Source organism: Oncorhynchus gorbuscha, linkage group LG05, assembly GCF_021184085.1.
Source record: "Oncorhynchus gorbuscha isolate QuinsamMale2020 ecotype Even-year linkage group LG05, OgorEven_v1.0, whole genome shotgun sequence".
NCBI lineage: Eukaryota > Metazoa > Chordata > Actinopteri > Salmoniformes > Salmonidae > Oncorhynchus > Oncorhynchus gorbuscha.
In genome coordinates, this window is record NC_060177.1 from 60,966,180 (window position 1) to 60,991,937 (window position 25,758).

The 25,758-nt window shown below is 43.4% G+C and overlaps 1 protein-coding gene across 1 annotated transcript in view; it reads left to right on the plus strand.

The window, feature by feature from the left end:
* LOC124036237 (RIMS-binding protein 2-like) overlaps window positions 1-25,758 on the plus strand; it is a 139,518-nt gene that overhangs the window by 76,599 nt on the left and 37,161 nt on the right. The window contains exons 2-6 of the mRNA XM_046350540.1: window positions 12,845-12,934; window positions 16,506-16,628; window positions 20,824-20,928; window positions 24,346-24,396; window positions 24,997-25,017. Coding sequence (XP_046206496.1) covers window positions 20,827-20,928; window positions 24,346-24,396; window positions 24,997-25,017 — 174 coding nt within the window. The 5' untranslated portion in view covers window positions 12,845-12,934; window positions 16,506-16,628; window positions 20,824-20,826. The remainder of the gene's footprint in view (window positions 1-12,844; window positions 12,935-16,505; window positions 16,629-20,823; window positions 20,929-24,345; window positions 24,397-24,996; window positions 25,018-25,758) is intronic.

A 25,758-nucleotide genomic window follows, 5' to 3' on the forward strand; every position in this document is an offset into this window, starting at 1 on the left:
CAAAGATGGTTGGAGGTCCACACATTAGAGAATGTTGACATAAGTGGGAATATCCATTGTTTTAAATTAAATGGTCAGTTATCCATAGGAAACCTATTGCAATAATAGACATATAGATAATAGAATAGACATTCCCATTCAATTTTAATATCCGTGAACACTACCATTTTAAGTAATTGTATGTTCGTTTCAATTCAATTTATATTTCAGTGGTGTTCCGGCATAATTGCAGTGGTCTGAAGGGTCGATTCTATGAATTCTATTTCTATGATTAAAATGACACCCACCCTGTATTTAAGAGTTTACTATGTCTCAATCAATGACGGGCTCAACACAAACACCTCAGATGATGTAAAAAAGTAAAAACTACAACATTTGTGAAAATTAGAACAATATGAGTTTAAGTGTTTCAAGATCATTGACGTTAAAGGTCAAATAAATTAATGTAATTATTTTCATGAAATCATTGAATAGTTTGACAACAATGTTTGTAAGCGTTGAAATGATATCAAACTCAACTGTTGATCTTTTTCAGTGATGAAGACATGGATATCTCATGGTACGGTGGGGTATGCAACATGTGTCAACTTTGATCACCTCTATCTTTAGTCCCAAAGTCCATTTCTGACCACATCTACATTGGGCAAACATGTGTGGAAGGTTTCGTTCAAATCAAAAGGGATACATTCCAGTGGCGATTTTAGCATGTAAATCTCAGTGGGGCAAACAAAACCAAAATATTGGGGAAGCATGTCAGCAAAGCCACTACACAACACAATACTAAACAATACATTAATTGCACTATAACAGTGAAAAACGGTGCCCACAATCTGTTAGGGCCTACATAAAGCTGTTCCAATAGCAGAGTCCCAACAGCAGTCCCAACACCTTACTACTCGTACACCTGGCTATCAGCGGAGCCTTGTCCAGCAGCAAAACATTTCATTCAGCCAAACAACAAATGTGGTTTCTACTTACAATTGAGATGTACAAATTATGGCATAAGGGGAGGACAAGCGGATAAGAGGCAATCTGTCATTTTGATTAAGACGTTAATGTGTGAGCTAGGACGAATGTAGTCAATATAACTATTTGTTCAGCACTTTTGAAATGTACAGCAACAGAATTCAGAACATGGGCCGTTCTTCGTGTTCTCCCTCCACACCAAGTCAGAACCATAGGATATATAAAGGGGGCATATAAGCAGACAATGAATGCTCTTACAATATTTAATAGGCTACATGTGCACCAAGTCAGAACAGTGGGCAAAATTAAGAGAGGAAAATAGACCAAATTATTAGGGTGAGGCACAAGGGCTACTAACAGCTTACTACACAACATACACTTAGTATTTCTTAGCTACAGGTAAACATATCTCTCTGGCATATTACATAATTTAGGCAGCAGCATACAATATATTTTTGGACTCACCTTAATATACTGTGCTCACTTGAACAGGAAGGTTGCACGGCGGTTCTTCGTGGTATTTTATGTCATCAAAGTCTGTCATTCTCTGGATTTACCACAGGTGGACTCCAATCACGTTGTAGAAACTTCTCAAGGATGAAACGGGATGTACCTGAGCTCAACTTTGAGTCTCATACCAAAGGGTCTGAATACTTATGTAAATAAGGCATTTGTTTTATATTTTTAATACATTTGCTAAAATTCCCCAAAACGTTTTTTTTTTGTCGTTAACGGAGTATTGTGTGTAAATTGGTGAAGGAAAAAATATATTTATAAAATCGATTTATATATTTAGAAAATCGATTTTAGAATAATTCTGTAACATAACAAAATGTGGAAAAAGTCAAGGGGTCAGAATACTTTCCGAATGCACTGTAATTGTTTCGACACATATTCCGTACGTACATACAACCATTGCAATCACATTTCAAGACAGTCACAGATGCTCTCTTGTAATGCCTCATTATTGCCTTGTTCTATTCATATATTGGAATTGCACAATATCAGTTTCAGTTCTCCCAGATGATGCATGAAGTTTTCTACATAAGGGAGGTGCTGAAGAGTAAACAGTCATCTGAATGAGAACACAGGAGGAGAACACTGTGTCCCTCTTAAAAATGTCAGTGGTGCCTGCTTGGCTGCTTGGAGGAGATTGGGAGAGAATCCATTCCTCAGGCCTGGTCTAATTAGCCACCCAGCAGTGTCCAGCCCCAGACCCATACCCAGCCCCCGTACCAGCCCAGCTGAACTCAGGAACCAGACTCTGTCTCTCTCTGTCTGGTCAAACATGACCGGCTGGCTGGCTCCTCTCTGATAGTCTTTTAACAGGAGAGCAGATTCAGGTATTCTGCACATGTACCTAATTACCCACTGGCCACAGTCCAAATACATTATTCACAAGGCTTCCCTGTATCCATCCTGAATAATGAATAGAATACATTTCAATGACCTCCCCATTGGCAAAGCATCAAATACCTTATTTATTTTTCCTCCGTCTTTTGTGTTGCAGAGTAGGAGTTTTCACATTTTCTTGCCCAGGGACCCCTGCCCAGGAAAAGCAATGACCCATGGACACCCATCACACAGTGCATTTGGTATGTATTTAGACCCCTTGACTTTTTCCACATTTTGTTACGCAGCCTTATTCTAAAATAGATTTAACAAAAAAAATAGTCCATCAATTTACACACAATACCCCATAATTAAAAACTTCCCCACAGCATGATGCTGCTACCACCATGCTTCACTGTAGGGATGGTATTGGCCTGGTGTTGAGCAGTGCCTGGTGTCCTCCAGATGTAACTCTTGGCATTCAGGCCAAAGAATTCAATCTTGGTTTCATCAGACCAGAGAATATTGTTTCTCATGGTCTGAGAATCCTTTAGTTGCCTTTTGGCAAACTCCAAGTGGGCTGTTGTGCCTTTTACTTAGGAGTGGCTTCAATCTGGCCACTCAACCGTAAAGGCTTGGTTGGTGGAGTGCTGCAGAGATGGTTGTCCTTCTGGAAGGTTCTTCCATCTCCACAGAGGAACTCTGGAGGTCTGTCAGAGTGACCGTCAGGTTCTTGGTCACCTCCTTGACCAAGGCCTTTCTCCCCAGATTGCTCAGTTTGACCAGGTATTGTGTGTAGATTGATGAGGAAATTATGTTCTTTATTGCATTTTAGAATAAGGCTGTAACGTAACAAAATGTGGATAAAGTCAAAGGCTCTGAATACTTTCCGAATGCTCTGTACATCAGATATGTGCAGTGGAATGTGTTGTTTTACAGGGTCAGCCATAGTATTTTTTTTAACCTTTTGTAACTAGGTAAGTCAGTTAAGAACAAATTCTTATTTACAATGACGGTGTCTTGGCAATTTCCTGTTTTACCAAATGAGGAGAGAGCAAACCACACACCAGTCACCAGTTATACTTAAACTTCACCTTTAATAATAATTAAGCTTTTGCAATAGCATTTGGCTTTCAACATTTCAGTATCTCTAATGAAAAGTTGAGAGTGGTCAACATAATGGCAACTGAGATCTTTTATTGCAAAGATCCACCCCCTAGTCGACATGACAAACCACAGATAATAGGAACTGTTCACAAAGAAAGACTTTTACTTGAGAAAGGAGTATCCCATAGCCAGATAGCATCCGCTATAAATTATCGTTCAGTTTGGTCTCTAAGACGAGGTTCTAATCTCATTTCTGGTACTTAATAGTACAAAAACACCAACTCATCCAATGGCATATATCAATTGTCAATTCTAGATACTCCCATCTCAAGAACAACCCCTACTCCTGGACAAGCTCACTGAGGGGAGGGAGCCTCTAGGTCACATACTATCTCAAGATAAGTGCAACATCAGAGGGGACATACAATGGTTCCAGACACTGCCATACTCCTCCCCCCAATGGGAAAAGGAGGGAGTGACTGGAGTACAGACATTGTGGAGACACTTAATTGGTTCCCCATTAATCACGCCATCCCTTCACATGGTTTAGGAATAGGTAAAGACACATTCCCATAAGAAGACAGATGGTGTAACAGATACATTCACATATGAAGACAAGCCTGACCTCTCCCCTCTGGGCCCCAAGTGACTGAGCCCTAGCTGAGAAGGGATAAGTGCAACTGCCAACGCTATAGTCCAAAGGGAAACATTATAATGACAAGTATCTCACATAAACATATTATGCAAATAAAACATCTTATCTATGTTACCCAACTAATTCTGATTCCGCTGACACAACGGCCTACCCCGGGCCAATTGTGCTACGCACTATTGGACTCCCAATCACGGCCAGTTGTGATACAGCTTGGAATCGAACCAGGGTCTGTAGTGATGCCTCTAGCACTGAGATGCAGTGCCTTAGACCGCTGCACCACTCAGGTAGTATTCCAACACCCCTGGAGCAAATTAGGTTGAAGAGCCTTGCTCAAGGGCACATCAACATATTTTTTCACCTTGTCGGCTCGGGTATTCGAACCAGCGACCTTTCGGTTACTGGCACAATGCTCTAAATTGTTGGCTACCTTCCACCCAGACCTGGGTTATTGGGGCCAGCAGATGTTGATGATGATGGGAGGGGAGGAATGCATTTATCTGAGTAAAATTGTTTGGATATCAATGTATGCATCGATTTGAGTAGTTTCTATGTTGTAGAAACATCTCAAGGATGATCAATGGAAACAGGATGCACCTAAACTCAATTTTGAGTCTCATAGCAAAGGGTCTGAATACTTATGTAAATAAGGAATGAGTTGTATTTTTAATGCATTCACAAACATTTCTAAAAACCGGTTTTCACTATGTCATTATGGGGTACTCTGTGTAGATTGATGAGAAAAACAAAGATTTAATCCATTTTTGAACAAGGCTGTAATGTAACAAAATGTGGAAAAAGTGAAGGGGTCTGAATACTTTCCAAATGCACTGTATGTTAGCAAAACACATTTAAAAAATATTAGATTTGGTAGACAGTTTCATTATTTTGACAGTTCATTGGAAGAGGAAACTCTAGGCAGAGAGAGGCAGAGAGAGAGACACATCTGCATGTGAGCTCTCACATTTTTCAACGTTTTTGTTTTACTAAAGATATATTTGGAGTTAGATAAACTTGGATTTTTCGCCAGGGACATATGCAGAATGCTAACTTCCACAGCATGACCTTCGCTCCGATTAGAAACTCCAAACCTACAACCTAATTTTGGCCTAAATTAACCAGATTACTGCTACCAAGGTTTCCTGCCTTTTAGGCAGAGTTGCAAAGAAAAAGCCACATCTCAGACTGGCCAATAAAAATAAAATATGAAGATGGCAAAAGAGCACAGACGTTGGACAGAATAACTCTTTCTAGATTCCCAGCATCCCAGAGTCACCTCTTCACTGTTGACGTTGAGACTGGTGTTTTGTGGGTACTATTTAATGAAGCTGCCAGTTGAGGACTTGTGAGGCGTCTGTTTCTCAAACTAGACACTCTAATGTACTTGTCCTCTTGCTCAGTTGTGCACCGGTGTCACGCCCTGACCATAGAGAGCTGTTTATTATCTATGTTGGTTGGAGCATGATAGTGACTAGGGTGGGTCATCTAGGTGATTAGTGATTTATGTTGGCCTGGTATGGTTCTCAATCAGAGACAGCTGTTTATCGTTGTCTCTGATTGGGGATCATATTTAGGCAGCCATTTCCCCATTGTGCTTTGTGGGATCTTGACTATGGATAGTTGCCTGTTAGCACTATTATTTAGCTTCTGTAACGGCGCTCTTCGTTTGTCGAAAGAGAGTCGGACCGAAATGCAGCGTGGTAGTTACTCATGACTTTAATAGAAAAAGTGACACATGAAATAACGATACAAAATACAAAACAACAAACGGAACGTGAAACCTAATTACAGCCTATCTGGTGAAACTACACAGAGACAGGAACAATCACCCACGAAATACAAAGCGAAACCAGGCTACCTAAATACGGTTCCCAATCAGAGACAACGAGAATCACCTGACTCTGATTGAGAACCGCCTCAGGCAGCCAAGCCCATACAACACCCCTACTCAGCCGCAATCCCAATAATACAAAAAAAATATGAAATACAACAACATAAACCCATGTCACACCCTGGCCTGATCAAATAATTAAAGAAAACACAAAATACTAAGACCAAGGCGTGACAGCTTCACGTTTAATTTGGTATTTTTTTGTTCGGTGTTCATTTAATCAAGGAAAATGTACGCCTACCACGCTGCACCTTGGTCCACTCATTCTAACGATCGTGACAACCGGAGCCTCCTACTCCTCTTTCTATTCTGGTTAGAGCCAGTTTGAAGGGAGTAGTACACAGAGGTGTACGAGATCTAAAGTTTCTTGACAATTTCTCGCATGGAATAGCATTCATTTCTCAGAACAAGAATAGACTGATGAGTTTCAGAAGAAAGTTATTTGTTTCAGGCCATTTTGAGCCTGTAATTGAACCCACAAATGCTGATGCTCCAGATACTCAACTAGTCTAAAGAAGGCCAGTTTTATTGCTTTAATCAGAACAAAAGTTTTCAGCTGTGCTAACCTATACAGTGGGGCAAAAAAGTTTTTAGTCAGCCACCAATTGTGCAAGTTCTCCCACTTAAAAATATGAGAGAGGCCTGTAATTTTCATCATAGGTACACTTCAACTGTGACAGACAAAATGAGGAACAACAATCGAGAAAATGATGGTGGAAAAAAAGTATTTGGTCAATAACAAAAGTTTCTCAATACTTTGTTATATACCCTTTGTTGGCAATGACAGAGGTCAAACAGTTTTCTGTAAGTCTTCACAAGCTTTTCACACACTGTTGCTGGTATTTTGGCCCATTCCTCCATGCAGATCTCCTCTAGAGCAGTGATGTTTTGGGGCTGTTGCTGGGCAACACAGACTTTCAACTTCCTCCAAAGATTTTCTATGGGGTTGAGATCTGGAGACTGGCTAGGCCACTCCAGGACCTTGAAATGCTTCTTACGAGGCCACTCCTTCGTTGCCCAGGCAGTGTGTTTGGGATCATTGTCATGCTGAAAGACCCAGCCACGTTTAATCTTCAATGCCCTTGCTGATGGAAGGAGGTTTTCACTCAAAATCTCACGATACATGGCCCATTTCATTCTTTCCTTTACACGGATTAGTCGTCCTGGTCCCTTTGCAGAAAAACAGCTCCAAAGCATGATGTTTCCACCCCCATGCTTCACAGTAGGTATGGTGTTCTTTGAACTCAGCATTCTTTGTCCTCCAAACACGACGAGTTGAGTTTTTACCAAAAAGTTATATTTTGGTTTCATCTGACCATATGACATTCTCCCAATCTTCTTCTGGATCATCCAAATGCTCTCTAGCAATTTTCAGACGGGCCTGGACATGTACTGGCTTAAGCAGGGGACACATCTGGCACTGCAGGATTTGAGTCCCTGGCGGCGTAGTGTGTTACTGATGGTAGGCTTTGTTACTTTGGTCCCAGCTCTCTGCAGGTCATTCACTAGGTCCCCCCGTGTGGTTCTGGGATTTTTGCTCACCGTTCTTGTGATCATTTTGACACCACGGGGGGGGGGTCTTGCGTGGAGCCCCAGATCGAGGGAGATTATCAGTATTATCTTGTATGTCTTCCATTTCCTAATAATTGCTCCCACAGTTGATTTCTTCAAACCAAGCTGCTTACCTATTGCAGATTCAGTCTACTCAGCCTGGTGCAGGTCTACAATTTTGTTTCTGGTGTCCTTTGACAGCTCTTTGGTCTTGGCCATAGTGGAGTTTGGAGTGTGACTTTTTCAGGTTGTGGATAGGTCTTTTATACTGATAACATGTTCAAACACGTGCCAATAATACAGGTAACGAGTGGAGGACAGAGGAGCCTCTTAACTTCTAGCATCGAGCAATCCCGTATCCGGGAGCGTAATCATAGCCTCAAGCTCAATACCATAACGCAACGTTTCCTATTCATGAAAATCGCAAATGAAATGAAATAAATATATTCAAACACAAGCTTAGCCTTTTGTTAACAACACTGTCATCTCAGATTTTCAAAATATGCTTTTCAACCAAAGCTACACAAGCATTTGTGTAAGAGTATTGATAGCCTAGCATAGCATTAAGCCTAGCATTCAGCAGGCAACATTTTCACAAAAACAAGAAAAGCATTCTAATAAAATTTACCTTTGAAGAACTTAGGATGTTTTCAATGATGAGACTCTTAGTTAGATAGCAAATGTTAATTTTTTCCAAAAAGATTATTTGTGTAGACGAAATAGCTCCGAAAAAGACCGGAAAATGCAGTCACTTACAACGCCAAACTTTTTTCCAAATTAGCTCCATAATATCGACAGAAACATGGCAAACATTGTTTAGAATCAATCCGCAAGGTGTTTTTCACATATCTATTCGATAATCTATCAGTGGTGGCAGTTGGCTTCTCATCAGAAGCAAATGGAAAAATACTGCAGCTGGAGATTACCTAATAATTGCGACGGAGGACACCAAGCGACCACCTGGCAGATGTAGTCTCTTATGGTCAATCTTCCAATGATATACCTACAAATACGTCACAATGCTGCAGACACCTTGGGGAAAACGTGAAAACGTAAGCTGACTCCTAGCTCCTTCACAGCCATATAAGGAGTCATTGGCATGAGGCGATTAAAAAAAATGTGGCACTTCCTGATTGGATTTTTATCTGGGTTTTTTTCTGTAACATCTGTTCTTTGGCACTCACAGACAATATCTTTGCAGTTTTGGAAATGTCTGAGTGTTTTCTTTCCAAAGCTGTCAATTATATGCATAGTCGAGCATCTTTTCGTGACAAAATATCTTGTTTAAAACGGCGCCCCCTATAGCCAAGAAGTTAAAGAAGAAGTTACAGGTCTGTGAGAGCCAGACATCTTGCTTGTTTGTAGGTGACCAAATACTTATTTTCCACCATCATTTGCAAATAAATTAATTAAAAATCCTACAATGTGATTTTCTGGAATTTTCTTCTCATTTTGTCTGTCATAGTTGAAGTGTACCTATGATGAAAATTACAGGCCTCTCTCATCTTTTTAAGTGGGAGAACTTGCACAATTGGTGGCTGACTAAATACTTTTTTGCCCCACTGTAGTTGAAGTCGGAAGTTTACTTACACTTAGGTTGGAGTCATTAAAACTAGTTTTTCAACCACTCCACAAATTTCTTGTTAACAAACTATAGTTTTGGCGGTTAGGACATCTACTTTGTGCATGACACAAGGAATTTTTTCCAACAATTGTTTACAGACAGATTATCTCACTTATAATTCACTGTATCACAATTCCAGTGGGTCAGAAGTTTACATACACTAAGTTGACTGTGCCTTTAAACAGCTTGGAAAAGTCCAGTAAATTATTCAATGGCCTTAGAAGCTTCTGATAGACTAATTGACATCATTTGTGTCAATTGGAGGTGTACCTGTGGATGTATTTCAAGGCTTACCTTCAAACTCAGTGCCTCTTTGCTTGACATCATGGGAAAATCAAAAGAAATCAGCCAAGACCTCTGAAAATAAATTGGAGACCTCCACAAGTCTGGTTCATCCTTGGGAGCAATTTCCAAATGCCTGAAGGTACCACGTTCATCTGTTCATCTGTACAAACAATAGTATGCAAGTATAAACACAAGCAAGTATAAACACCATGAGACCACGCAGCCGTCATACCGCTCAGGAAGGAGACCACAGTAAAACGAGTCCTATATCGACATAACCTGAAGGCCGCTCAGCAAGAAGAAGCCACTGCTCCAAAACTCTAGCAACTGCCCTAATGACGGACACTAATAGCTAATTGAATCCCATTGTGACGCGGGGGTGGACACATTTTGGCAAGTGGACACTATTTGGCATGACATGCCCACCAAGAATTTTCGCTCTAATGACTGGGCTTTCTTCCATATTGAGGGGATAGTTTGAGATTTTGGCAATGAAGCCATTTTGTCTTCTTCCCTAGAGTCGGATGAACAGGAACAGCTAGCATAGTGAGCATTGGCTCGTGAAACTACCTCGAACTTCCTACATATTGGACACAGAGACATAATAATGGTATCCATGGTGTTCATAAAATGTATAATTGCTCACACAAATCCCCAAAAGAATTTGTCCAAAAACATTTGAGAAAATGTGCGGACCCCCTGGCTTAGTGGACCCCAGTTCGAAAATCCCAGTTCTAAAGTAATTACTTGTTGCACAGATATTCCCGGCCTCATTATCTTCATAATTTATATTTGTCCTTGTAGTTTTATACAGTTATTAGTCAAGCCAAAGATTATGGAAGATTGACAACTGTTCGGCTTTCCCATCTCAAAGGTTGCTTGCAAATGACATCTAAGCATTGTGAGAAACGCCAGGGTATTCTAGCTATTGTCTGGTTTGCACGTTCAGTATGGTATTTTTCAAACAAACTACAAACACTACAAATCGTTCGGTGAAATGAATTGTCAGAGTATGGGGAGTAGCGTCTCACTCTGCCTTTCTCTCTCTGGGTTTGCTAGCCTCAGCTTGGCAGAGATAAAGTTTGTGCATTTTGTGCATTCAGGGCATACAGTATGTCTTATTGTTATGATGACTCCCCTCAGCAGTCTGATGTAGCAGCATCTCTGTTTTTTTTTTTAGTTGGTCTCTGTTGGTCTCACTTCAAATACATGTACAACTGGACCTGTGTCCTTTTAGAAAACCAACCTACGTCAGCTCTGAGTTGAAGGGATCGATTTACATGAATTGAAATGCCAATGCGATCATGTGCTTATCCATGAGGGATTGCCTGATTGACTCAAGCGAATTGATGCGGTTTGAAGCGCCAATGGGTTTTTGACAGGGAATGTAAATTAATGGACGTACTGTACAGCCAGCCCTCTCGCAGAGCTGTGTCTTTTGAGACTGTTTCATATGTCTCTTTGATGTGTGGCCCCTCTGCACTGAGAGAACCATTTCTGCTGTCTGATATGTTATGACATGTTCTAGGTGTGATATCTCCCTGTTAGGCTGTGTGTGGCTGCGTGCGTGCGTGCCTGTGTGCGTTTGTGCCTCAGTGCTGGTATGTGTGTGTGTCTTCACACTTGTCCTCTATACCAACATGTCTGACCTTCATAAGTAAAACGTCTGAAAATACCAGGGCAACACAGTGCACTGTCAGGTAGCCAATAAAAGACAGATTTGTACTTACAGTAAATGTATCATGCACGAGCGGCGAAGGCTTCTTCGATCCTTGCAGAACAACACTGCCGTTGCTTTGCCTGCCGCCGTAGCAGAGGGAAGCTCTGCAGTTGACACTCCAGATTGCATCTGCTGCACGCCTTGTGGCTGTTGATCGAATGTAATTCAGTTCTCCTCTGCAATGAAGGGATGTTTCTCCCACTGACTGACATGGTGGGAAGAAGGGCGGAGGAGGATGCCATGGGTGTGTTGAGGGGGTCTAAAAATGCAACACCTATTTACATTCAGTGTAAATGGAAGCATGAAGCTGTCATATACTGTACAGTCCCTTCGGTAAGTATTTTCAGACCCCCTTGACTTTCCCACATTTTGTTATGTTGCAGTCTTATTCTAAAAATGGATTACACGAAGAAAGAAAATCCTCAACAATCTACACACGGTACCCCATAATGACAAAGCGAAAACAGGCTTTTAGAAATGTTTGCATAAAATAATGAACAGAAATATCTTATTTACATAAGTATAAAGAGCCTTTGCTATGAGACTCGAAATTGAGCTCCGGTGCATCCTGTTGCCATTGATCATCCTTGATGTTTCTACAACTTGACCGGAGTCCACCTGTGGTAAATTTACTTGATTGGACATGATTTGTCTATATAAGGTCCCACAGTTGTTAGTGCATGTCAAAGCAAAAAACTTGTCCGTAGAGCCACTCCTCAGTAAAAGGCACATTGCAGCCCGCTTGTAGTTTGCCAAAAGGTACCCAAAGACTCTCAGACCATGAGGAACAAGATTCTCTCATCTGATGAAACCAAGATTGAACTCTGTCCTGAATGCCAAACGGCACGTCCGGAAGAAACCTGGCACCATCCCTATGGTGAATGGTGATGGAAGCATCATGTTGTGGGGATGTTTTTCAGCTGCAGGGTCTGGGAGACTTGTCAGGATCGAGGCAAAGATGAACGGAGCAAAGTACAGAGAGATCCTTGATGAAAACCTTCTGCAGAGTGCTGGGACGAAGGTTCACCTTCCAACGACCCTAAGCACACAGCCAAGACAATGCAGGAGTGGCTTCTCGACACGTCTCTGAATGTCCTTGAGTGGCCCAGCCAGAGCCTGGACTTGAACCCAATCGAACATCTCTGGAGAGTCCACCTGAAAATAACTGTGCAGCGACGCTCCCCATCCAAACTGACAGAGCTTGAGGGGATCTCCAGAGAAGAATGGGAGAAACTCCCCACATACAGGTGCACCAAGCGTGTAGCATCATACCCAATCGCTGCCAAAGGTGCTTCAACAAAGTACTGAGTAAAGGGTCTGAATTCCTATGTAAGTGTGTCATTTCAGTTTTTTATTTTGTATAAATTTGCTAAAAACTTTTTTTTGCTTTGTCATTACAGGGTATTAATGAGGAAAAAATAACGGGTTAAACAATTTTCGAATAAGGCTGTAACGTAACAAAAAGTTGAAAAAGTCAAGGGATCTGAATACTTCCCGAATGCACCATATAAATGTTGCTTTTTGATGCCGGCATCTTGTTACTTTAGTCATGTTTTCTATCACAGATGAGCAACACGCATTTGGATGAGTAATGCAGCACCTATGGCTGCAACATGTCTGCTCTGTTGAGCGCAGCATTACCTTACTCAGGAGCTCCTCTCCTCTGAGGTCTCAACACTGTTCACTATCTGTTCTATGTCGTCCCTCTCTCTCCAGGAGAATGAGCTTCAAGATGTTCTCCAGGAGAAGAAGCACTTGAGTCTCCACTTGTTCAACAATAGCCAGACCACAGTCCAATATGAACAGGTAGGTAGTGTGGAAGAGAGAGCCACACTGAGCTGCTGTGGATTATGTCTGCACAATTAAACCCTTCCCTTATCTGCACACACCGGCTTAGGGGTTCACTCCATTTTCACTCTCCATTTTCACTCTGCCCTTCCACTCTCTCCTGTTATATACACTGAACAGAAGTATAAACGCAACATGTAAAGTGTTGGTCCCATGTTCTGTGAGCTGAAATCAAATGTTCCATTCGCACAAAAATATTATTTAGTCAAATTTTGTGCACAAATTTGTTTACATCCATGTTCGTGAGTGTTTCTCCTTTGCCAACATAATCCATCCACCTGACAGGTGTGGCACATCAGGAAGCTGATTAAACAGCATGATCATTATATAGGTGCACCTTGTGCTGGAGACAAAGGCCACTCTAAAATGTGCAGCTTTGTGACACAACAGTGCCACAGATGTTTCAAGTTGAGGTGACGTGCAATTGGCATGCTTACTGCAGGATCGTCCACCAGAGCTGTTACCATAAGCCGCCTCCAACGTCATTTTAGCTAATTTGGCAGTACGTCCAATCAGCCGCACAACCGCAGACCAGCCTAGGACCTCCACATCTGGCTTTTTCACCTGCAGGCCCAGCCACCCGGAAAGCTGATGAAAATGAGTAGTATTTATGTCTGTAGTAAAGCCATTTTGTGGTGAAAAACTCATTATTTTTGGCTGGACCTGGCTCCCCAGTGGGTGAGCCTGGCTCCCAATCTGGTGGGCCTATGCCCTCCCAGGCCCACCCATGGCTGTGCCCCTGCCCAGTCATGTGAAATCCATAGATTAGGGCCTAATGAATTTATTTAAATGGACTAATTTCCTTATATGAACTGTAACTCAGAAAAATCATTGAAATTGTTGTATGTTGCGTTAATATTTTTGTTCAGTCCAGATGAAGGTGTATTATATATATATATATATATATATATTTTTTTAAATGTCACCTTTATCTAACCAGGTAGGCCAGTTGAAATTTACCATTTCTCAAATACAACTGCGACCTGGCCAAGATAAAGCAAAGCAGTGCGACACAAACAACAACACAGAGTTAGACATAGAATATATACAAACATACAGTCAATAACACAATATAAAATAATATATATACAGTGTGTGCAAATGAGGTGAGATTAGGGAGGTAAGGCAATAAATAGGCCATGGTAGAGAAGTAATTACAATTTAGCAATTAACACTGGAGTGATAGGTGTGCAGAAGTTGAATGTGCAAGTCGAGATACTGGGGTGCAAAGGAGAAGAAAAAGCTGCTTTGGCAGCTGATTCTTAAAGTGAGGGAGATTGAGTCTCCAGCTTCAGTGATTTGGCTTTGGGGGTGACCAGTGAAATATACCTGCTGGAGCGCGTGCTATGGGTGGGTGCTGCTATGGTGACCAGTGAGCTGAGATAAGGCGGGGCTTTTAACGGAAAAATCCACTCTTAACTATATTTTTGTCATTAGTTCACTATTAATACAGTACAAAAATGCACGTCAGCAGTCAAGTTTTCAAGATATTAGACTTTCAAGAAGCATAGTGACATATGCAAAATGAGTCATCATCATCATGATGTGGCAAGTAAAACTTCCTATATCTTGAAAACAAGACTGCTGACATGCAAAACATTTTGGGACTGTATCAACAGTGGACTAATGAAAAATAGTTTTTGAGTGGATTTGTCCTTTAAGCACAGTGCTGATGTTGAAGCTGCTCGTGTCTCCAGCCTCATCTGGATAATGGGGCAGCAGGAAGCCTAGTGGTTAGAGTGTTGGACTAGTAACCCAAAGGTTGCAAGATCGAATCCCTGAGCTGACAAAAAATCTCACTAAAAATCTGTTGTTCTGCCCCTGAACAAGGCAGTTAACCCACTGTTCCTAGGCTGTCATTGAAAATAAGAATTTGTTCTTAACTGACTTGCCTAGTTAAATAAAGGATTAAAAAGAGACTCTGAGCCTCTGATTGTATTATCATCTTCCTGTTGGCCCCTCACACCTCACAGGCCTTCCTTCCTGCCCAGCTGATAGCTGATAACACCAAGACAAGGGAGATCATCAGATCATGCTAGGAAGTATTAAACCTTATTGGCAGGTAGCTGCTAGGGACTTCAGGGAGTTCAATAGGGGCAGGATGTGGTTATTGATGTCTTATCAGGACACTGGGCTCTCAAACAAGTCAAACAGTGTTATCACTGAGGCTGATATGAGAGCAGCACTTTACAAGCTGCATGGGTGGATATTAGACCCCTTGCCACACCTGTACCTCTGTGTTCTGATCCCTATCATCATCTCCGAGTGGACCAATGAGGAGAGGCGGAGCACTGTAACAACACCTCTCATCTGCACTCTCGTCAGCCTGAGTTGGCTCCCCTTCTACACCATACTGTTCAGTCCTATCTGCCCACACTATCTGAGACACAACAATCCACTCAAACTATTTTTCTTCCTACTACAGACAGACCCTCCACCCCACGGTGTGGAGGTGGACCACTCTGAATGTAGCTCTGTGTGTTGCTGCTGTAACAGCTTTTTTTATTCATTATTCAGTTATGGATGCAGTGAGGAAAGGAGATCGGCTCCACTAGTCACCACTAACTATTTAAGAGAAAATGCACATTATCAGGGGAGGAGGCAGCTGCTGTCTGTGTATAAATGGCCGCCATCCCTTTCCTTTTTTTTGGTGTGTTTTTAAAATTACATTTTTACCTCTTTTTCTCCCCAATTTCGTGGTATCCAATTGTTTAGTAGCTACTATCTTGCCTCATCGCTACAACTCCCGTACGGGCTCGGGAGAGACGAAGGTCAATCATCCTCCGATACACAACCGAACCAAGCCGCACTGCTTCTTAACACAGCGCGCATCCAACCCGGAAGCCAGCCGCACCAATGTGTCGGAGGAAACACCGTGCACCTAGCGACCTTGGTTAGCGTGCACTGCGCTCGGCCCGCCACATCCCTACCGGCCAAGCCCTCCCTAACCTGGACGACGCTAGGCCAATTGTGCGTCACCCCATGGACCTCCCGGTCGCGGCCGGTTACGACAGAGCCTGGGCGCGAACCCAGGGTCTCTGGTGGCACAGCTGGCGCCGCAGTACAGCACCCTTAACCACTGCGCCACCCGGGAGGCCAAGCCATCCTTTTTCTAATCGTATTTTACAGTAGCAGTAGCTATAGTAGTACATTAGAAACATCCTAGTGGGCACGTACGTCAGTTCAACGTCTAGTTTTGATTTACATTTGGTTGTCAACAAGAAATATCACAATCTCATTGGATTTAGGTTAATAGTTGGGTGAAATAAATACGGAATTCCTTGACGTTGATAAAAAAAATTCAAATACAATCAGTTTTCCACGTTGATTCAACGTCACCACATTTAATTCATTGGTTAAAATGACACGGAAGCAACCATTTTTGCCCAGTGGGTTGATTCATTCAACTCTGTTTCGTTGTTGGACAACAACTGAGCAAATGCATCAACACAGTAGTTGATCCCAGACCCAGTTGTACGGGTTCTGTTTGTCTCACTGTGGTTCCCCGTGTTGTGTTCTGTGTGATCAGGTGAAGTCAGAGTATGCGCAGCTCAAAGAGACCCTTGGTGCTGTGACTCAGGAGAGAGATTCAGCCCTGCGGGAGAAGACCCAGCTCCAAGGCAAACTGGAGAACCTAGAGCAGGTGCTAAAGGTGAGAGTCTGGAGACACACTGTAGATAACCTTTTCATTTTGTCTACTGTATGTTTACTGTGTGTCTGTGTACTCCTGTGAATGATGAGACGCCGAGCCCAAGCTCAGGTTCCTTTACAGAGCCTGATTCTCTACCAGCCTCTCCCCTTTCACCACCAACACCTCTCTACCTTCCTCTCCTTTCTCTCTCTCTCTAATATCCCTGACCTGTCTGTTGCCTTCCAGTGCCGATGTGGGAGGAAGCTTAACCAGAAGCTGTGAAAGACTAGGAAGCTTGGAGCAGTCGGTCCTCCCCTCTCTTACCCTGGCCCCACCCCTTCCATCCCCTCTCTTCCTCCCCTCCATCCCCTCTCTTCCTCCCCTCCATCCCCTCTCTCCCTCCCCTCCATCCCCTCTCTTCCTCCCCTCCATCCCCTCTCTCCCTCCCCTCAATCCCCTCTCTCCCTCCCCTCAATCCCCTCTCTCCCTCCCCTCCATCCCCTCTCTTCCTCCCCTCCATCCCCTCTCTTCCTCCCCTCCATCCCCTCTCTTCCTCCCCTCCATCCCCTCTCTCCCTCCCCTCCATCCCCTCTCTCCCTCCCCTCCATCCCCTCTCTTCCTCCCCTCCATCCCCTCTCTCCCTCCCCTCCATCCCCTCTCTCCCTCCCTTCCATCCCCTCTCTCCTCTGCTAGATTGATCAGGTATCACTGCTATGCCCATCTGTATGGGGAGCAGCCCACTGTAGCCCTATTTTGAATGCTTTTCTCTACCGCAGTAGCCATGCTAGCTCTCCTTATTTATCTGGGCTGCTTTACTATGACACGAATGGGCACCTGGCTAGGACCAGTCCAGCGCACTGTGGAATGTGGATGTGCATGAGGCGAGTCTATTGGTTCAGTGGGTATGTGGGACCAGGGGGGTTAGAGAGCTGGAGTAGAGATCACTGATCATGATGACAATGAAATGAAAGTAAACTAGGGGATAGATGGGTTGTTCCACGAAATAAGTGCCTTTTGCATCCCTTTGATATTTTAAGTAGAAATTGTGCACCAATATTGCATTTTAAAAGCCTGTTAAAATAAATGAAGTGCCCTCTAATATAGACCAAATGGAGAATTTAATAAAGCAGATGTTTTATATGAATAAAGACAAAGTGCCAAAATGCATCATTTTGACATGTCCCTCTGTGCACTTTGTGACTTCCAGGATGATTTGAACCCACTTAACCCCAAAATGCATCATTTTGACATGTCCCTCTGTGCACTTTGTGACTTCCAGGATGATTTGAACCCACTTAACCCCAAAATGCATCATTTTGACATGTCCCTCTGTGCACTTTGTGACTTCCAGGATGATTTGAACCCACTTAACCCCAAAATGTCTCCCAAGTATTGGGATTTTATTGTAAAGCCCTAGTTATTTTGTTGCTTTGACAAATTCCTTTCTGAAGATTATTTGTTTCATGTGATTAATAAAAAATGTAAATAAACTGTCCCTCATTTTAAAGTGAACTCTGTTATGTGAACTGAACTCTCATTTGAATATGGTGAAACTATTTAAAAAAAACATTGAACATCTAATAGTCAAATCATAGAGTAAAGGAGGTCTGGTTCTAATCTTTTTTGCCCATTTTCTGGTGTTTTGTGGTGGAAAACTAAGTGGGTCAAGCATAACACGTCAACCCTTTTACCCATAGATAGACAGGCTAGAATAACACGTCAACCCTGTTACCCATAGATAGACAGGCTAGAATAACAAGTCAACCCTGTTACCCATAGATAGACAGGCTAGAATAACACGTCAACCCTGTTACCCATAGATAGACAGGCTAGAATAACACGTCAACCCTGTTACCCATAGATAGACAGGCTAGAATAACAAGTCAACCCTGTTACCCATAGATAGACAGGCTAGAATAACACGTCAACCCTGTTACCCTGTTACCCATAGATAGACAGGCTAGAATAACACGTCAACCCTGTTACCCATAGATAGACAGGCTAGAATAACACGTCAACCCTGTTACCCTGTTACCCATAGATAGACAGGCTAGAATAACACGTCAACCCTGTTACCCATAGATAGACAGGCTAGAATAACACGTCAACCCTGTTACCCTGTTACCCATAGATAGACAGGCTAGAATAACACGTCAACCCTGTTACCCTGTTACCCATAGATAGACAGGCTAGAATAACACGTCAACCCTGTTACCCATAGATAGACAGGCTAGAATAACACGTCAACCCTGTTACCCTGTTACCCATAGATAGACAGGCTAGAATAACACGTCAACCCTGTTACCCTGTTACCCATAGATAGACAGGCTAGAATAACACGTCAACCCTGTTACCCATAGATAGACAGGCTAGAATAACAAGTCAACCCTGTTACCCATAGATAGACAGGCTAGAATAACACATCAACCCTGTTACCCTGTTACCCATAGATAGACAGGCTAGAATAACACGTCAACCCTGTTACCCTGTTACCCATAGATAGACAGGCTAGAATAACACGTCAACCCTGTTACCCATAGATAGACAGGCTAGAATAACACGTCAACCCTGTTACCCTGTTACCCATAGATAGACAGGCTAGAATAACACGTCAACCCTGTTACCCTGTTACCCATAGATAGACAGGCTAGAATAACACGTCAACCCTGTTACCCATAGATAGACAGGCTAGAATAACAAGTCAACCCTGTTACCCATAGATAGACAGGCTAGAATAACACGTCAACCCTGTTACCCTGTTACCCATAGATAGACAGGCTAGAATAACACGTCAACCCTGTTACCCATAGATAGACAGGCTAGAATAACACGTCAACCCTGTTACCCTGTTACCCATAGATAGACAGGCTAGAATAACACGTCAACCCTGTTACCCTGTTACCCATAGATAGACAGGCTAGAATAACACGTCAACCCTGTTACCCTGTTACCCATAGATAGACAGGCTAGAATAACACGTCAACCCTGTTACCCTGTTACCCATAGATAGACAGGCTAGAATAACACGTCAACCCTGTTACCCATAGATAGACAGGCTAGAATAACACGTCAACCCTGTTACCCTGTTACCCATAGATAGACAGGCTAGAATAACACGTCAACCCTGTTACCCTGTTACCCATAGATAGACAGGCTAGAATAACACGTCAACCCTGTTACCCTGTTACCCATAGATAGACAGGCTAGAATGTTTTAACAACTTTCCAAAACCTGTCTTCAATTGCTCCTCCCTGAGGTACACAATAAGCTTCCATTTCCCCTGTCACAAGAGGATTTGTGGCTGATTTAATAGGAAATCATCAACCCTGATGCTTTATTTGGCATTTAATAGGTACTAAGTATTTTATTCTTTTCAATTGAACCTCTTCAGATGAAAACATGTTTTTATTAAGTTAAACTTTTATTTACACATCTCAAAAGGCACCAAATTGGTGGAATGACCCAGATGTATATCGGACGGCATGAAAATGTCCTTTGCTTTCTCCCCTCTAACAACTCTGGAACTCTCGATTCTTTACATTTAAATGAAAGCAATAAGATGATTGGATGGCACTTTGACATAATGGTTGAGGAAGGCCTTGGTTTTGTTTGGCTTCTTTGGTTGTTATGGACGACCACGGACAAGTGAGCATGCCTTGGAGTTTGCTAACCCTTTTCACGTAACTAAAAACCATGTATTGATCATGCGAACACAACATTGATGAGGACAGCTCCTCTGTAGTGAGACTTCAAACACAGGTATTGTGTTACGCAAAGGGGACAGCAAACTGAAAATGGTTGATTGATGATTGGTTGATCATGCACAGCAAAGCTTCTCCAGTTCTCGTCCTTAAACTCTGTTCCAACATACTGTGCATTCTAGTATAGATTTGGAAGTTAATATCCAGGATTTGGGAGGTAACACCTTAACTTGATCTATCTGATTTAGATCATTTGATACAAACTGTAAATTGACATGTGTTATTGACATTGGTCACATTGGTGTTTTGACAGGCTAACATCTGCCTGAAGTGTGTAAGACTTGAGGTCCAGTAAAATGTCAACAAGCTCATTATTTGTAAAGTGTGAGCCAGGAGCTTGTTGAGGACAGAGGACTGGAGACTTGTGGCATGTAATCCTGATGTCATGGGTTTTTAGTTCTACTAACAGCAGCCCTCTCTATGCCCCCCCCATCCCCCACGCCCTCCTCGGACAGCATATGCGCGAGGCTGCAGAGCGGAGGCAGCAGCTAGAGTTGGAGCATGAGCAAGCCTTGGCTGTACTCAATGCAAAGCAGCAGGAAATTGACCTTCTGCAGAAGGTAAGGCACACCAGGTCACTATGCCATTGCTAGCTGCATGGGGAGGGGGGGTGACCCATCTTGTTAGCCCAGTGCTGGGTCAGAGGTCAAAGAGCTTTGTGTTGAGCACTACTACAGTTGCAGAGTATCCTCTTAAATCCCCTCCTTCAGATGTCTGTCTGCCTGTCTGTCAGCCCCCCAGGCAATGGCAAGATAGTCCTGGAACCAAGTAACTCAGTAACAGGCTCTTACTCTGCTATGGAGAGCAGATTAGCACAGTGAAAACTTAGATCAGACTTGAAGTTTGTTGGTGGCTTGCTAAAAGGCTGGCCCAGATGATTTGATGTTTGTTGGTGGCTTGCTAAAAGGCTGGCCCAGATGATTTGATGTTTGTTGGTGGCTTGCTAAAAGGCTGGGCCAGATGATTTGATGTTTGTTGGTGGCTTGCTAAAAGGCTGGGCCAGATGATTTGATGTTTGTTGGTGGCTTGCTAAAAGGCTGGGCCAGATGATTTGATGTTTGTTGGTGGCTTTGCTGGGCCAGAAAGGCTGGGCCAGATGTTTTGATGTTTGTTGGTGGCTTGCTAAAAGGCTGGGCCAGATGACTTGATGTTTGTTGGTGGCTTGCTAAAAGGCTGGCCCAGATGATTTGATGTTTGTTGGTGGCTTGCTAAAAGGCTGGGCCAGATGACTTGATGTTTGTTGGTGGCTTGCTAAAAGGCTGGGCCAGATGATTTGATGTTTGTTGGTGGCTTGCTAAAAGGCTGGGCCAGATGATTTGATGTTTGTTGGTGGCTTGCTAAAAGGCTGGGCCAGATGATTTGATGTTTGTTGGTGGCTTGCTAAAAGGCTGGGCCAGATGATGTGATGTTTGTTGGTGGCTTGCTAAAAGGCTGGGCCAGATGATTTGATGTTTGTTGGTGGCTTGCTAAAAGGCTGGGCCAGATGATTTGAGGTTTGTTGGTGGCTTGCTAAAAGGCTGGGCCAGATGACTTGATGTTTGTTGGTGGCTTGCTAAAAGGCTGGGCCAGATGATTTGATGTTTGTTGGTGGCTTGCTAAAAGGCTGGGCCAGATGATTTGATGTTTGTTGGTGGCTTGCTAAAAGGCTGGGCCAGATGATTTGATGTTTGTTGGTGGCTTGCTAAAAGGCTGGGCCAGATGATGTGATGTTTGTTGGTGGCTTGCTAAAAGGCTGGGCCAGATGATTTGATGTTTGTTGGTGGCTTGCTAAAAGGCTGGGCCAGATGATTTGAGGTTTGTTGGTGGCTTGCTAAAAGGCTGGGCCAGATGATTTGATGTTTGTTGGTGGCTTGCTAAAAGGCTGGGCCAGATGATTTGAGGTTTGTTGGTGGCTTGCTAAAAGGCTGGGCCAGATGATTTGATGTTCTGCCTCCTCTGAGCAGAGGAGCTGACGTCAAGCAAGCGCAGCGATTACATGAGAGTGTGAACGGGATGGGAAGTGTCACATAAACACCTCATCTGGAATCATCAGCCCCGTTCGCTCTCTCTCTTGCTCTCTCATGCTCTCTCTCGCTCTCTTGCTCTCTCTCACGCTCTCTCTCTCTCTTGCTCTCTCTCACGCTCTCTCTCTCGCTCTCTTGCTCTCTCTCACGCTCGCTCTCTCGCTTCTTGCTCTCTCATGCTCTCTCTCACACTCTCTCTCGCTCTCTTGCTCTCTCTCACGCTCTCTCTCTCGGTCTCTCATGCTCTCTCTCACGCTCTCTCACTCTCTTGCTCTCTCTCACGCTCTCTCTCATGCTCTCTCACGCTCTCTCTCTTGCTCTCTCTCACGCTCTCTCATGCTCTCTCGCTCTCTTGCTCTCTCTCTTGCTCTCTCTCATGCTCTCGCTCTCTCTCTCGCTCTCTCTCACGCTCTCTCTAACGCTCTCTCTCTTGCTCTCTCTCACGCTCTCTCTCTTGCTCTCTCTCACGCTCTCTCTTGCTTCTCTCTCTCTCTCTCACGCTCTCTCTCTTGCTCTCTCTCTTGCTCTCTCTCTTGCTCTCTCTCACGCTCTCTCTCGCCCTCTTGCTCTTTCTCATGCTCTCTCTTGCTCTCTCACGCTCTCTCTCGGTCTCTTGCTCTCTCTCACACTCTCTCTCACGCTCTCTCTCTTGCTCTCTCTCTTGCTTTCTCTCGCGCTCTCTCTAACTCTCTCTCTCGCTCTCTCTCACACTTTCTCTTATGCACTCTCTCACGCTCTCTCTCTTGCTCTCTCTCTTGCTCTCTTGCTCTCTCTCTTGCTCTTTCTCTTGCTCCCTCTCGCTCTCTCTCTCGCTCTCTCTCTCGCTCTCTCTCACGCTCTCTCTCACGCTCTCTCTCACGCTCGCTCTCTTGCTCTCTCTCACGCTCTCTCTCACGCTCTCGCTCTCTCTTGCTCTCTCTCGCTCTCTCTTGCTCTCTCTCTTGCTCTCTCTCTTTCTTGCTCTCTTGCTCTCTCTCTCGCTCTCTCTCGCTCTCTCACGCTCTCTCTCACGCTCTCTCTCACGCTCTCTCATGCTTTCTCTCGCTCTCTCTCACACTCTCTCTCACGCTCTCTCTCACGCTCTCTCTCACGCTCGCTCTCTTGCTCTCTCTCACGCTCTCTCTCACGCTCTCGCTCTCTCTTGCTCGCTCTCGCTCTCTCTAGCTCTCTCTCTCGCTCTCTCTCACGCTTTCTCTCATGCGCTCTCTCACGCTCTCTCTCTTGCTCTCTCTCTTGCTCTCTTGCTCTCTCTCTTTCTTGCTCTCTTGCTCTCTCTCTCGCTCTCTCTCGCTCTCTCACGCTCTCTCTCACGCTCTCTCTCACGCTCTCTCATGCTTTCTCTCGCTCTCTCTCACACTCTCTCTCACGCTCTCTCACGCTCTCTCTCGCTCTCTCTGTGTATGTGTCTTTCCGTTTGTGCTGCTTATTTTCCAGTTGGCAATAAATATGCATACAGTCTCTGTTTTCTCTCAAGGAGCAAAATGAGCTCATTACAGCGTTCTCTTTCTATAGACCCTGGCTACTTTCTCTGTTCGCTATACAGTGAATTGCCTGCGAAGTGGATTTGTGAAATTGTAAAGTGTGCAGATGTTCTCCTATTCATGTGGAACGTTAGTTTCTCAACAGATGTTCCCAGTCACATTAATAAACTAGCATGCATTATTTTATGTTGTATTGTACAGTACAATGGGTTTATATCACACATAGATGAATCATTTAGAATAGCCCTGCAGTCGAGTTTCAGGAGAGCACGACAGATGTATATTGAAGATACATGATGAATAGTTTGTTATAATTGTTTGAATGTTTACACACCATTGTTGTCATAAATGGCCTTTGTAACAGCTCAAACAGTGTCTTCCAACTTGAGTGTTTTTCAGTGCTGTCCAGCCAGGTCCCAGTTGTCCGGTTGTAGAGGTAATTTGTTGTGTGTGTGCTGAATGGAACACAGCCTCCCCATGTTATGTTTTACAGGCTCAGGTTGAGGCTAAGAAGGAGCATGAGGGCGCCGTTCATCTGTTAGAGGTGAGTGTTGTCGTGTGTGTGTGTGTGTGTGTGTGTGTGTGTGTGTGTGTGTGTGTGTGTGTGTGTGTGTGTGTGTGTGTGTGTGTGTGTGCGTGTGCGTGTGCGTGCGTGTGCGCGCGTGTGCGTGTGTGTCTGACATTTTCTACTCCTCTCAACTCTGTACTAGCTCAGTGTGTGAGACCATGTGCACTCTGTTGAAGGTTGTGAATGTGACATGCATGAAGACTAAGGGCCAGATGGAATAACAGATTCTTGCCCATTTTCACGTGATAACTTTATTGGGATGATTTGAAGTCTATAACGTATACCCATGTAACTAGCAAGTGCAAAATAAGAACATAACAGTGCTTTTGATATGACAAATTAGCTATTGCGTTTTGTAAATGTATATGCAGTATATTGAAACAGTATATCCACATGCTGTATATCGTTATCGGTCATTATATTATTTGATATTTGTGGTTTATTGTTAATAATAAATGATTTTGCATGAGTGCTACTGAAAATGGTCTGTTGTGATTTCAAGGTGTGAGTGTTCATGTGGAATTGTGCCTCATTTCTTTTCACTGTTTTATTGCTGTGTGTTTTATGCATATACAGAACCACTTGGACAGCATGCAGGTATTTCAGAATAGTTTTTATTTACTTGGTATTTTCATCTCTGCCTGTACACTAATCAGGGGTATATCCCCCTTTTCTTTGGCTCTCTGGAAGTAAATGTTCATGGAATGACAGTTCAGAATTGAAAGTGGTAATGATTTGGGAGTAAATTGCTTGTGATGTTTTATGCATAAGTCAAACCAAGGTGGCAGTCCCTCAAGAGGTCATGCTGATTTTGATGGGAGATATTTGCTTTAGATTTATTCTCATTTTAAAACGTGAAGATTCAAGAGCTGAACAATGTCATATACTGGACGTGAAACAATGGCCAGTCATTTATTCATTGATAAGGTTTTTCTGTTGTAGCTAGCTGCAATGTTGTTGTATCAGTGCAGACTTGAATGTTTGCTTTTCAAAGGCAAGGCTGTCCTTCCCATACAGTGATGACTCATACTCGCCTCCTCCATTCAGCTTGGCATCAAAGCATGTGCAAGCATCCACACTCCACTTGGCTCGTAGCCCGCACTGCTTACCGGACAGACACTGGGGATATGGGTTGTCACAGGACAGAGCAGGACAGAAGGTCTGACTGGGACGCAGGAGAGGCTCTTATCATCCCTAACTTTCGTTACGGCTTCATTCTAATGTCTGAGGGGATTTTGCTTAGATGCTGGCATAATGGAAACCATGTATATTATGAGGACGTTCTAACATTCTGATTTGACAAAAAAACAAGCAGACTTCCAGACGTAAAGAGGGAAA